We start from the raw sequence: 15,000 nt of genomic DNA on the forward strand, positions 1-15,000 counted from the left end.
AGGTCAGCGCTGCGTGCGTGGCGTGCTCGGGGGCGTCGGGCAGCTTGGGCTCGCTGGGCGCGGCGGTGGTGGTGGTGGTGGTGAAGCAGGGCCCGTAGCGGTTGCGCCAGTTCCCGCGCTTCTTCTTGCCCTTCACGCCGTCTTCGGCCGAGGCGGCAGCGGTCGCCGACGACGACGAGGCGGACGAGGAGGAGGAGGAGGAGGACGGCTGGGCGCGCTTGTAGCCGACCGCTGTTGCCGCGGCAGCCGCCGCCGCCGCCGCCAGGGCCCCCAGCTCCCCCGACGCGGCGTGAGGGCTCTCGTAGTGCTTAGCAACGCCGCCTAGCGACGAGGACGAGGACGAGGACGCCGGGAGCGTCGTCATGGAGCCGAACACGGCGGCTTCCGAGGAGGAGGAGGACGGGCCGCTCTCGCCCAGGGGCTTGGCCAGGAAGCGGCCGAACGGCGTGGAGCCGTACGAGTCTCCGCCCCTCAGGCCCGCCTCCGAGAAGCTCTGGAAGTCCGCCGCCGGCTGCACCACGGAACCGCTGGAGGTCTTGATGCCGCCGCCGCCCAGCAGGAGACCTGGAGAACGCAGAACAGGAGAACGCAGAACAGGGGAACACCATCAGACGCCACGCAGAGAAGACAAGAACACACAGACAGGCAACGGGCAATGTTATGTAATGTTATTGGCTGCGTTTCCCAGATTCGTTAAGAAGCTCTTAAGTGCTAAGAACTTCTTAAGAGCGTTCTTAGAACGTTCTTAGAGCGCTCCTAAGAAGTTCTTAGCAATTAAGAGCTTCTTAACGAATCTGGGAAACCCGGCCAATGTCTTTTAAGACTGAACATAAGTCTGGGGAGTCTATGCTTTTTTTCTACTGCACAGGAGGCGTGATCAATTGGCATAGTTCAAATGACTCTGTACGCATTTGGAAAGTCCTTCAACCAATCAAACCAACGATCCGGATGCACCTTTTGGATAAGCTAGTTTGAGACTGGACCCAGCCTAGGGCAACGCGTCAAACCAGCATGGCCGGGAGAAATCATCTCATACCGAACAAGAAATCTACCAAGAATTAACAAGAAACTAGGAATCCGGATCAAACTAGGACATAAAAGAAACTATTTTGACTGGCGATGAGACCTTCATTCCTCGGTCTGACTCATGAATGGGAAAAAAACGCGGCCCACCAGCACAGAGTTCCAGCGCTGCTCACACGGCTCAAGAGATAACACCACGATCAAGCACTCCGCTCCTCGGGAAGACCAGCGCTGATAAAACTCTTGGGCTTGGCCGAGGCCCAGACGTATGGGCAAGAGATCAGGCGTAGTGTGTGAGTGGTAAACGTATGGGCGAGCGATCAGGCGTAGTGTGTGAGTAGTAAACGTATGGGCGAGAGATTGTGAGTACTGCGAGGTGGGGAGAGGTGGCCGCGAGGCTCCGTAAACCCTGCAGCTGTGCGGCCCGGAGTCAGGAACAGCTGGAGAGATTAACTACAATAACCTCCGATCGCAGACGGCCGCACATCACACACGCTAAGCGGAGGAGCCGGGTCGCTCTAATCCTCCGAGTTTTGCACCTCTTCCAAAAACGGTTATCTTGGAACGCCGTGGGCTGCGCTCTGGGAGTCTCCTGTTCTGTCATGCTCTCATGTCCCAAGGACATCAAATCCTTAAAGCTAACAAAGCCACGACAATAATGTCTCAATTTGGTTTGTTTTTTATATCAAACTAAAATTTGTGAACTACGCCAGAGCAACTGATAATAAAATCAATCCCTTAAATAATGCCTTCAACAAAAGCACAGTTCACACCCCTCTACTCTCTCTCCATCTCTCTCTCCATCTCTCTCCAGTCTCTCTCTCCATCTCTCTCTTACTAACTCCCTTTCTCCATCTCAGATGAGCATCACTGACATGGCATGACGTAGCGTAGCGGGGTCGCCGTGTCTGTTTAAGGTGTAGAGAGCTCACGGAGACGTTCGCTCTACCACCCGTAATGTGTTTTCAAGCTTTTCAACCAGCGCTGCACAATTCATCTAGTTCTAATTGAAATCCAAATGGCACGAGGCACACAAGAGAAGTTAATAATGATATGTTATATGCAGTGCACTAGGCATGCTCATCAATGAGAAGTGCCCCGTCTCAACGCTACACTTTTTATATGCTTTAAACTTTCAAATTTCAATATCTGTCCGAAAAATCACGACGAGATATATTTCCAAACATCGCGCAGCCCTATTTTCAACGTTCGAGCACGGAGACAAAGAGAAGCGGTTTGAGCGGGAGTGGCTGGCCGAGCGAGCGGGAGAGGTTGGCCGAGCGAGCGATGGAGGCGGCCCGATGTCCCGGCCCTGTTCTGCCCCGTGCTGAAGTGCTCAGCGCACACATCCATCAGCTCCTCCAGTGTGCGTATGCAGAGCGGCCTGCATAAAGCGGCTGCATAAAGCGGCGCTGACCCAGATACGGCCCTCTCCATCACCGCCTCCCCTCGGGCGGAGCGAGCGCCGACACCAGGCCACGGCTACCCGGCGTGTTTTAACAGCTGTGCTCAGGGGGCCGCTGGCTTGGGCTTCCCAATTTTACTACCCGCTCCCCTCCCATCCCCTCTTCTCCTCTCCTCTCCTCCCCAGTCTGCTCCTCCTCCCCTCCCCTCCCCTCTTCTCCTCTCCTCTCCTCCCCAGTCTGCTCCTCCTCCCCTCCCCTCCCCTCTTCTCCTCTCCTCCCCAGTCTGCTCCTCCTCTGCCCGCTCCCCTCCCCTCTTCTCCTCTCCTCCCCTCCCCGCTTCTCCTCCCCTCCCCTCCCCTCTTCTCCTCTCCTCCCCTCCCCGCTTCTCCTCCGCTCCCCTCCCCGCTTCTCCTCTCCTCTCCTCCCCAGTCTGCTCCTCCTCTGCCCGCTCCCCTCCCCTCCCTTTCCCCTTCTCCTTTCCTCCCCTCCTCTCTGCTCTGCTCCTCCTCACCCTCTCCCCTCTCCTCCCCTCCCCTCCCCTCCTCTCCTCTCCTCTCCTCTCCTCTCCTCTCCTCTCCTCTCCTCTCCTCTCCCTTACCTCTGCGGCCCTGACGCAGAGACCCAACACCAGCAAGCAGGTCAAGACTGACCCTGGGGATGGAGATGGAGGTGAAGCTCAAGGTGACTGTGGCCGCTGGCTGGGAGGCCCAGCAGAATGGAATGCAGGAGAACATGGCCTTCATCACTCACTCCACCACTCCTTTTCTCTCCATCACTCGCTCCCTCCCTCTCTCCAACTTTGAATGGAGAACAGATAAACATGCCCTCCCCCCACTTCTCTCTCGCTCTCCCCATTTCTCCATTTCTCGCTCTCTCTATTCTCTATCTCTCCAGTTCTCTCCAGTTCTCTCTCTCTCTCCATTTCTCTCTCTCTCCCTCTCTCTCTCCAGTACTCTCTCTCCAGTACTCTCTCTCCATTTCTCTCTCTCTCCATTTCTCGGTTCTCTCTCCCTCTCTCTCCAGTTCTCTCTCTCTCTCTCTCTCCATTTCTCTCTCCATTTCTCTCTCTCTCCCTCTCTCTCTCCAGTACTCTCTCTCTCCATTTCTCTCTCTCTCCATTTCTCTCTCTCTCCATTTCTCTCTCTCTCCAGTTCTCATTTCTCTCTCTCTTGGTCTCTGTAGCGTTGATTACTAGCGATCCCTCTCGGTTCTCTGCTCCAATCGCTGTTATCGTCTTCATCACAAACCGCCAGCTGTCGCCCTGTGCCCCAAACAGCCTGGTTGTGGCGTCAGGTGTCTCATGGGCTGGAACTGGATGCGGGCAGCAATAAATGCCCTCCCATGGCGCAGGGTCAACCTGCCCGGCAGAGGCACCGGGACGTGTTTACAGTAATAACACAAGATTATTTCAGTCCGTCCGAAAGCTCCAGCCATGGGCATATTATTGAGTTGGGCACAACTTTATTGAGGACGAGCCTGGGGGGTTTGACGTTTTCTCAGCCAATGGCAGGACGACAGAAGCACAACATCAAAAGTGTATTAAGACAAAATATCCTGCCTTCATATCGTCAATACCTTCCCTGGAAGACAAGGCACTGAGGCCTCCCATACAGAACCTTCTCATATGCCGGTGATAATCGTTAGAACGCAAGTTTTAAACGTTTAAGACTAATGAACAACACAGGTACTCAGGAATGAGCTAGAGAAAGAGTTTAAACGTTTAATACTAGCTAATTCCTGAGTGCCTGTGTTGTTCGTTAGAGTGCGAGTTTAAATGTTAAATACTAGCTAATTACAGAGTGCCTGTGTTGTTCGTAAGAGTGCGAGTTTAAATTTAAATACTAGCTAATTCCGGAGTGCCTGTGTTGTTCGTAAGAGTGCGAGTTTAAACGTTTAAGACTAGCTAATTCCGGAGTGCCTGTGTTGTTCGTAAGAGTGCGAGTTTAAACGTTAAATACTAGCTAATTCCTGAGTGCCAGTGTTTGTTAGAGTGCGAGTCTAAACGTTTAAGACTAGCTAATTCCTTTCTAAACGTTTAAGAGTAGTTTGCCCGTGTTCGTGTGAGAGCGAGTTGAAGTCCAGCTGGACAGTTCCAGATACCCATCAGATAATCCATCTCCCAAAGGCCTGCTACAGCAGACTACTGGTCCAGCTGGGACAATCTCTCTTCCTCCCCTCCATCTCTCCCTCCCTGTCTATCTCCCTCGTTCTTTTTTTCTTCCTGTGCGAGTTATCCGGAGAGCGGCACGCGGCACCAGACTCCCCTTCAACACATGAGCGATTGAGACTCCAATCTCCAGACGTGACCTTGGTGTGCCGGCGTCCGTCAGAAGGGGAGGCCGCCGCGGTGGTGGTGGCGGCGCTGGAGGTGGAGGTGGTGGAGAGAGTGAGCTACGGCAGCATGCTCAGGGGAGGAAGGAAGTGTTTCTTTGAGGGGCCACTCCTACGGAGATGGTGACCTTGCCACCCTACCCCATGCCATGATAGTGATGCTCATTTTCCGAGAGAGAGAGAGAGAGAGAGAGAGAGAGAGAGAGAGAGAGAGAGAGAGAGAGAGAGATAGTAAAGCAGAGACGCAAGAGAGAGACAGAGAGAATGAGCGAGTGAGAGAGAGAGAAAGCCTCTGGTACTTTTGAAGGCCTCTCTGTGGAACATCAGCAGAACCAACCCAAGCCCCCATATTCCCAAGCTTCCCTCCAACAAAGTTAAAAAAAAAAAAAAAAGATTAGAGCGGCGGCAGCAGCAGCAGCCTCCAGCCAGCCAGCCAGTCAGACGACAGCCTTATCTGCGCCACACGCTGCCCTGGCGAGCCTGGAGATCGTCCGGCCCTGTCACAACACAACACAGCGGCAGCAGCCTTCAGCCCGCGCCCGCCCACATCCATCAGGGTTCCCGGGCGCGGAGAAGAGAGAGAGCCTCGCGCTCCAATTGGCTGGAGACGGAGGGAAGCCATACGTTTAAGTCGTCTGGCAGATGCTTTTAAGAGAACGCGTCGAATGTAGTTTTAACCAGAACATGTGTTCCCAGAGAATGAAAACCCTGCACTAGCTGTTCAATTACAGGGAGACAGCAACAACATTAGGGGAACATTATGAGGTTGGCTTGTAGATGTGGAACGAGCAATTTCAAGGAGCCCATTTGGGGCCCGTGCCAGAGAGGCGGCTAACAGCCCAGAGGCTACAGAGAATGAATTCATTTAGTCGCTACACGCATGTTAGCGCCCTACGCACTGGGACTGTGAGAGGGAACAAAAGTCAAGTAATGCAAATTAAAATGAAAATAATGCAAGTAGTGTGAAGCATTGCCTGCCGTTACCACAACCAATAACTTAAGAAAAGATTGGCTGATTTAAATGATTTGGTGGTGTCACTCCCATCATTTTAAGACTCCATTACAGTTTTTTCAGAATTTCGAGTTAATACGAGTGAAGAGGAAAAACAGCATGGAAATAGCTAACCTTAGTAGCTTACTAAAAACAGATTGATCTGATACAAATTGATGGTAATAACATTTTTGCTGAATGAACAAAATCACTGTTGCCATTATATAAATGTTTGGGTCAGAAGAATGTGTGCGGTCTGATCCATTCTGAACGTCTGGCTAATCTAGGGGCATGTGTATGCCTTTGATGACATCACAGCATGTCAGAGGGGTGTGGACCAGTACGTGTCCCTTCCTAACATCAGGTCACTTTCTCTGTGACATGTCACAGCTTTTTACTGTAGAGCAGAGACAAGTGCAGAAGTCTGGTCGTCGGCGGTTACTGGTTGCGTGTGTGGTCGTCGGCGGTTACTGGTTGCGTGTGTGGTCGTCGGCGGTTACTCACTCTGCTGGAACGGGCTGCAAGAGGTCGTGGAGGACGTGGCGGTGGTCACCACGGCGCCGAGAGGTTTCCCCGCCGCCGACTTGCGCCCCCTCTGCGCCGGGCAGTGGCTGTTGGCCTTCTTGCTCTTCCCTTCCGCCGCCTTCACGTCCGCGCCCGCCCCTGCCCCCGCTCCCGCCCCCGTCCCCGCTCCTGCGCCCGCGCCCTCCTTGCCCGCGGCCCCCGTGTGGGTGGGCACCTCCTGGAAGTTGGCGGTGGTGAAGCGGGCGGCGCCGTCCTCCATGCGCTTCTGCACGGGCCCCGACATGGACGCCATCGGAGCTGCGCTGCCGCCGCTGTTGTAGCTCTGCGGGGATTAAGGAGCGGAAAACGAGTCAATATTCAGATTGAAACGAATTAAATGGGACAAATACTCAGATTAAAACATGGATGCCAGTCAGTCCAAGATCCTGCAATGGTTGGAATGACTGGAAATCATCATAATGCGATGATATGAGAGTCATATTTCCCTCCTGGCAGACAGCATGTGCTGTTATGTATACAATATTTCTATAGAAGTCTTAGCGCTAAGAAATGCTTAATAAATGATGAATTGTGTGTAGTTATTATAAAGTGTTACCCAATATTTCTATATGTGACCTTCCACGGCGAAATCATTCACAATGTCCAAATTTTCAAAATCAAAGTTATTACGTTTTCAGGAAGGGGCATAATCAACCTTCAAAACGATACCTATATCTAATGAATTGAACGTCATATTACTGAAATATAAACATTCAAAGGAGTTGAGTTCATCCTGTCATGCCAATAGAAAAACGGAGAAATCTGCCTCTGAAGTTAACCGTCGGCTCAACACTCACGAACGCTTTGTAAGGTCGCCGCTATTACAAGATTTACGGTACTTGTATCAACGACACAGCACACGGATGGCTTGGTGGTTGTCAATGAGTGCAATTACCGTACATATTGGAATAGAGCGGCAAAAACGAGACGCCTCTAACTTCCTGCTTCCTCTAACTTTCTCACCTCAACAAACTCACGTTTTTAGACTACAAAAGGTCAGTTTTTCGGCGAAATGTATTCACGGCCGTACAGTGTAGACCTCCCACTGCTTCAAAACACTTACAAAAAAAATTCCACGATTTTAGCACAAGTGACATAAATAGCCATTTTTCTCAGAAACGCCTGTTGCGACAAGCGACTGGTTTTGCCGTGGAACGACACATATAAGTCTTAGTGCTAAGAAATGCTTAATAAATGATGAATTGTGTGTAGTTATTTTTAAGTGTTACCCAATATTTCTATAGAAGTCTTAGCGCAGTGGCTTTCCACATGTTCACATAGCTGACATTTAACAATGGTCATAATTTATGTTCTAGGAAGTAGAAATCAATTAAAATGTATAAGTGCGTCTATATAGAATTAAAACGTATAGTGTGCATAGTAAAAGTATACATATGCAGTATGGCATGTGCTTCACGCAACGAGCACAGCAACGCACACGTGTGCCATCCTGCTCCCCATAGACAACGCACACGTGTGCATCCTGCTCCCCATAGACAACGCACACGTGTGCATCCTGCTCCCCATAGACAACGCACACGTGTGCATCCTGCTCCCCATAGACAACGCACACGTGTGCATCCTGCTCCCCATAGACAACGCACACGTGTGCATCCTGCTCCCCATAGACAACGCACACGTGTGCATCCTGCTCCCCATAGACAACGCACACGTGTGCATCCTGCGCCCCGTAAAGACAACGCAGACGTGTGCCATTCTGCGCCCCGTAAAGCTAGCGTAGACGTGTGCCATCCTGCGCCCCGTAAAGACAACACACTCGTGTGCCATCCTGCGCCCCGTAGAGCGGGCGCTGCTCACCTTCTCAGCGGCGGACATGAGGTGGCCCTGCACCAGCGAGGGCTGCAGCTCCAGCGTCCTCTTGTGCTTCGGCTTGTGGCGGTCGCGCTCTTTGTGCTTCTGCAGGACACACAACACAAACACACAGGACAGGGTGTTACTGGGGAGAGGGATCTAGGGCAGTGATGGTGGCCATTTTCCACTCCACTCACAGGAGATCACTGGTCATCTGCTCTGCATTCAAAAGCATGAAACCACACACTGGTTAGTAACAGCAATTGACAAACAAACAAAACAAATATTCTGGACTGTCCCACACAGATCAGAATAAGCTACAAGTGGATGTCTTTCCAACCCCTCGAACGATCGCCACCATCAGTAAAGAGTTTTTTTTCTGTTTGTAACGAACTGTGAGAAGTGATGTTCCCTACAGCTGGACGTGAGAGATTTCACTCAATGCCTGACGTGACCATCAGCCCCACACGGCTCAATTCACACTGCTGCTTTTGCCACAGCCCAGTCTAGCTGCCATTTTCACTTAGGACAGAGAGGTGGGGGTGGGGCGAGCAAATTTACACCTCATGTTCCAATCGAACACCTCCAGCCCCGTCCTCCTCTGATCTTCAGACCAGAGCTGTGAAATTATGCGCCGCTCCTCAAAGACTCCAGCGAGCGCGTTTGCACATTCTGCGCCGGCTCTAGCACGCCTGCCGCCATGGCAACTCGCGGTTACTCCCCCCGCTGTTCCGTCAGCTATAATCAACAATTATGACACTGGAACTGATAACGGTTTGCCCTCATTTCCTGTGCAAGTGCCAAGAGCAGCCCCTGTGGTCTGTCTGAGTGTGTGTGGCTGCAAAAGATATGCAATTTCTTCCACAATGACCATTAGTTGGGAAAACACAAAAAAACACTTTTTGGGGGGAATTTCACATCAAAAAAGAATTTTGAATAAAAAAAAGAGAGAATTTCTTAAAGAATAGCAAGAATTCATGTCAAACCTTGAAGTAATCTAAACCAAAGAGTTTAAGTGTTGCATAAGTGTTTGTTTGTAGCTCCTCTGTTCCGCTCAGACCCACTCTGTGTGCTGGCCAAGGGCCAGTACCGCTGGTGATCTGGTCAGTGTTATCAGAGACACTTATATATGAGGAGACACTGCACTGGAAAAAATCGCCCATTGAAATGCATGGGGTAACTTCGTAACGCAAAGATGGCGGGTGTTTACACCGGTTTGCACATGTCCCGCCTCTTCCAGAGCCGTTGCTCCAATCATTTTGCCGATCCTTGCCGGTCACGCTTTTTGAAAGCTGCGTCGTGAAGAATTTAGCATGCGCAGTCCAAGATTACCAGTAAGAAAAAGGCTTTTTAAGCATTAAATTTGATACAAAACCACCAAACCTTTTCAGCGATTTTAGTCCGATTTTCATTGTGATTTCAAACATGTGATTTTTATTTCCCTTACACCTCGGAACATGGACATCCAGCTCTCTCCCCATTCATTTAGATAGGGCCTGGTCTTGTTCCGGTCAAACTCGCTGCCCGACCCCATGGCCAATATGGCTGCCGAGTGACGTGACTTGCCTTAAAAGGACTTTGGTGTTATTCTCCAGCAGGCCCCTGGGCTTCAGAGGTTGATAAAGCAGACCCATGCAGTCTGTCTGCACCTGGCCGAGCCCCCATAATGCACCACTCTCACCAACCACTGCCTCACTGCCTACCTCCCCCAGCACAGGGGAACCATACAATGTTGTCTCATTCGACAGAATGGGTTGGGCCTAGTACTGTCTGGCTCGCCATGCTTGCATTGTGGAGATTGCACCCAAAAAGCAGATGAGAAGCTATGTGATTAAAAAAAAAATGTTTATTTAGCTTCCGCCAAACAAACACAAATGTTGAAGCAATTTGTACACCGCCATGGCTACAGCGGCACATGATGAAAACATAAAATCGCTGCACAACTCAAACAAAGACAAAAGACCCAACGGTGGAACAGGTCCTTAGGTAGAGCAGCTATGCTGGAAAGGGCTCTTTTGACAGACGGCAGACGCGGCTCTTTCTCTTTTGCTAAGGGTGGAGCGGGAGCACGGAGCAGGCATCCCCTCGTCCTAATTAACATTCCTCCGACGGGCCGCTGACGGACGGAGCGCTGGTGTGCGGGGCTCCGTGATCGCCGTGGTCACCGCTCCACGCTGTTCGCTCCCGACGCCCCGCACCGGCCACAGCAGCTCTGCGCATGTCGTCACTAAAGAGCTGAAGGTGTTTTATCGAGCGGTCACCAAGCGCATAATTAGAGATCATTTGCCATCCAGAAATGGACGGGCGGGTTTGAGCGAGCCACAAAAGATGAATAGCACGTGAGGTTCAATAGATGGATTGTTTTTTTCCCCACTCCGCTCCCCCTGTTGTTCCTGACGGACCCGCCAGCAGCGGCACCGAGCAAATGGGACGAAGATAATTACCATGATTTATCAACGCCTGCAGCAGGTTGCTGAATTTGGGGAATCTTTTTAAAAGCCGCACCGTGGCAAGACAACTCTTTCACTCGCTCGCTCGCTCGCTCTCTCTCTCGCCTGCTCGCACACTCAACAGCTACAGGCCATATGGATTAAAATTCCACTTGCCAAAAAACAACAAAACAAAACAAAAATGAAAGACTAAAAGAAAGTGGCATGTAATGCTCGCCATCCAAAAATCATGCCTTTAAAACATTCACTGCCTAGAAACAGCCGACTAACAGAATTCTAGCCAAGTGAACGGGGTAAACACGAAAGGGGCTCGCATACTTATCTGAGGTAGAGGAGGGAGGGGGGAGGCCATTGTTATTTGGCTCCAGGGTTTGGAATTAGCTAGGTATACATCTGAGCTCACCGACCCCTGACCTTTGGGAAGTGAGGTGGGGGGATGGGGGACCCTTTGCTCATGCAAATGAGACAGGGCAACAAAAGCTGAAGCAGGAGAGGCAGCCCGACCCGACCAGAGGCCTTTTGGGGGAACACAAGTCCCCTTTCTCCTCCCGCTTCCTCCCGCATACTCACAAGAATAAGAGGATCACCACGTCATTGGCATATTTCAAGATTAGCCTCCAACAAATATCGCAAGCAAGCACGCAGTTGAACATCATCCGTTTGACCCAAAAGTGCAATCTGTTTCTAATTTAGGGTCAATTTTAGAGGTATATATAGAATGTATTTAGAAGTATATAAAAATGTACTAAAAATAAAAATGGCTTTTAAACATTTGCAATAAATAATATGTAGTGGCCCAAGTTTACATACCAGTTCTGTTTCCAGAATAACGTATCACAAACCTTCATTCTGTTTTACTGATCACTAGACTTAATACTTTTTAGGTTTTTGACGTTAATATCCTTAATAATGTATCACTGTGAAATTGTACAATTTTGTTGCAAAATTCATCTCTTACAAAATAACAAAATGGCAAAATCCAAAATCCGAGTCAAATTATACATCAGTGAAATATCAAGCTTAATTGAAGAATTCAATTAGAATGATGTGATGATAAACCTAAAATGCACAATTTCATGTGTCATGTGTCATCGTTTCAACAACACAAGAGAACACAGAAATGATATAAAAGCACCATAGATCTACCTACGGGGTGGTGACACCAAAACCACTCTGCAATACACTCTATGGTATGGATGACTTTTCTAAGTCATAATGTAGAAAACAGAAAATGGCCAATGGTAGGTTGCTACGAACACAGGCAAAAAAAAAAGAAAGAAAGAAAGAAAGAAAGAAAGAAAAATCATCGATGGGAGGTGCCGGACATGCCCCTTTCTCTCACACATCCATCCAAGACTATGAAGTGTACATCTTCAGTCTCTCGGCCATTTCCTCAAACTAATGCAATACCATAATGTGAAGGCACACGGGCATAAAAGCACATTACGTCCCCGAGTGGAACTATTAGTGAGCGCTGCAGCAGTACTTGATAATGCTGTACAAATACGACTTAATTGAATTAGATGGGAAGGTTGAGTAAGGTTGATCTGTGTGCGTGTTCCATTCGATATGGCCGTGTGGGGAATACATCTCTGAGAAAATTGGTGGAACAAATGAGTGCTCTCCCTATAAATAGTGGTTGCACATATTCAATGTGACTAAGGAGCATGACTGATTGCTTTCAGGGAAATCAAACGAGCATCTTTTTTTTTTCGTAAAAAAAATCTATATGCAGCAGTGACGAAAACACTGTAATCACTGTAAATAATTAAACTTACTCAGTTTGGCCTTTCCTGCTCTACTGAGGTGGCCCAAACTGCTGCATGCCTAAACTTGGTCTTCCGCTGGAGCATCCGCTTCCTCACTACATAGCACACTATATAGTGAATATCGACTATATTTAAATACATACTACAGTATAGGGATGTCCCGATCAGGTTTTTTTGCACCCGAGTCCGAGTCCGAGTCATTTGATTTTGAGTATCTGCCGATACCGAGTCCCGATCCGATACTTTTAAGTATCAATGATAGGCCTATAGCCTACTACCTTTAACTATTGCTTGTTGCATGTCATTAGGCCTATACACTATATTTTTAAAACAAATGTTTATACCTGCAGTGTTTATTATACCTTAAATCTAATTTACTTGTTCAATCATAAGGATGAAAGAACTGAAAATGAAGCAAAGTAGCCTAATCAAATAAACTAAATTCTAGACATGTGTCTACTTCATCCACTATGCCCTCCATGAAGTTTGGCCTTTTCATTCGAACACCTTTTCACGTGACTCTCAGGATATATAGTTTTCCGCCTCACTTATGGATACAATGTTTAATTCTGGACTGAATCACTGAAACAGAAGTTGCGCGATCGCTGTCAGCTTTATTTACTTTCATTTTGCGTCATATAGCGCCAGTCAAGGCGTCAATAATTGAATAGGCTACAGAACGGAAAATGGCAGGGGATGGACAGGATTAGCTGACAACTCTGTGATGCTCGCTTTGTCCGAGCTCAACTACTGTATGCAGTTTTCGAGCGGCCAGATCAGACTGTCTATAGCATTCACTGCCTGGGCAGAGCAGCCACTCACTCGTTTTAATCACACGGCTGCCTGCGGGGTAGCAGCCGCGGCCGCGGGAGAGAGACGGTGAGTGAAGGAGCTCGGGGCAACACACACACACACACACACACACACACACACACACACACACACACACACACACACACACACACACACACACACACACACACACACACACACACACACACACACACACACACACACACACACACACACACACACACACACACACACACAGCAGAGTTGTGTCGTTAACATAATAGAACTAGTATTTAGTTGATGACTTGCGGCCGTTTTACACACGCCAAAGTGGCGGATTAGGCTACACGTTGTCATTATAATTCACTCGCCAGAACAGAAATCTACACGCCATTGGCGCTTGGCGGGTGCTAATTTTGAGCCCTGTCTGTACCACCACATAACAGCAAATACTAAGCTGTTATTTTCCCCATTTGTTTTGAAGTATTATAGATCTGTTAAATATATATAAATAAATATATATCCGATCCCTGATCGGGATGTAAAGTCCGATTCCGATCGAGTCTGAAACCACGTGATCGACCCCGATTTCCGATCACGTGATCGGATCGGGACATCCCTACTACAGTATACATTAATATAGTACTATTAATCATAATGAATTAACACTATTAATCACGGATGCATAATGGCATGGATGAGTAAAAGTTGAAAAGCAGGCTTAGACCCATTGTGCTACAAACAACTGGGGTTCAAAAACTCTTATACGGCTGCAACAACTCAGAGATTACTTGATTAGTTATCAACTACGAAATAAATTATATTATCATAAATTGTAAAGTATTTTGGTTATCAACTAAGCACCTTTTGTTTAACATTTACATGTTAAAACAATTTAAGGATAACACCTCAAACTTCTAATGCCAAGTTAGAACATTTTAATATTTTCTTGTTTACTTGGTCCTCTGTGACAGTTAGCTAAAACCTTTATTGCCTGGACAAAAAAAAAGAAAAAAAAAAAAAGAAAAAAAGGCCTTTGCAGACTTGTTGGGCTTGGGAAACACTGATCAACCAACTTTTTGTCACCATTGTTTGTCATTTTATGAACCAAACAACTAACCAATTAATAAAAAATAAAATAATCGACTATAGAAATAAACCTTCACCAAAGCCCTAACCCCCCCCCCCCCCCCCCCCCCCACCCTGTAAGCCATATCTATGCTTCCCTGTCCGAGTACACTTCATAGAGGGGGTGCGTGGAGAAAGGGCCACGTCGGTGAGAGCGTATGTGAGGGGGGGGGGGGGGGGGGGGGCTGGGGGGGTGGAGGGGGGCTGCCTTACCTTCTTGTCCTGGTCATGGTGCTTATCCAAAGAGTGAGAGGAGGATTCGCTTAAGCTTTGAGCCCTACTACAGCGGCCTCTGCTCCTTCTCTACAAGGTGAAAGAGGTGTTACCACAGGACAAAAAAAAAATCTAGCTCCTGTCAAGAATAATCATTACAAAAATCTCAAATTGGTCTGAAACTGAGACATAAGAATGATTATATGGCTAAAAATATAAAAATCTAATTGGATGAATAATAATAATAAAAAAAGAGCATAAAAACGTTAAACAGACAGTGTCATTACAACAATGCTGTTGAAAATAAGAGACTCAGAGAGGATATGCACTGCCAGATGCACCTTTTGAAAACTGTGGAGTAAAAAAGCGGATTCCTTCTCACTAGCCTATTTAAACAGGCTCAGGCTGCTCATCTCCATACACCCTGTTCAACAAGAAAAATAATTTTCTTTGTTATTTATTTATTTATTTGTACTCCTACACTGGTCTATTGTTCATTCCGTTGGAAGACACCACCAAAG

At 48.4% G+C, this 15,000-nt stretch overlaps 1 protein-coding gene across 1 annotated transcript in view; it reads right to left on the minus strand.

Moving 5' to 3' along the window:
* LOC134065667 (protein AF-10-like) overlaps positions 1-15,000 on the minus strand; it is a 72,125-nt gene that overhangs the window by 34,984 nt on the left and 22,141 nt on the right. The window contains exons 7-10 of the mRNA XM_062520653.1: positions 14,480-14,569; positions 8,134-8,232; positions 6,256-6,598; positions 1-564 (exon numbers count right to left, since the gene is read on the minus strand). The exon at positions 1-564 is cut by the window's left edge and continues 264 nt beyond it. Coding sequence (XP_062376637.1) covers positions 1-564; positions 6,256-6,598; positions 8,134-8,232; positions 14,480-14,569 — 1,096 coding nt within the window. The remainder of the gene's footprint in view (positions 565-6,255; positions 6,599-8,133; positions 8,233-14,479; positions 14,570-15,000) is intronic.

This window comes from Sardina pilchardus, chromosome 19 (assembly GCF_963854185.1).
Source record: "Sardina pilchardus chromosome 19, fSarPil1.1, whole genome shotgun sequence".
Lineage (NCBI taxonomy): Eukaryota > Metazoa > Chordata > Actinopteri > Clupeiformes > Clupeidae > Sardina > Sardina pilchardus.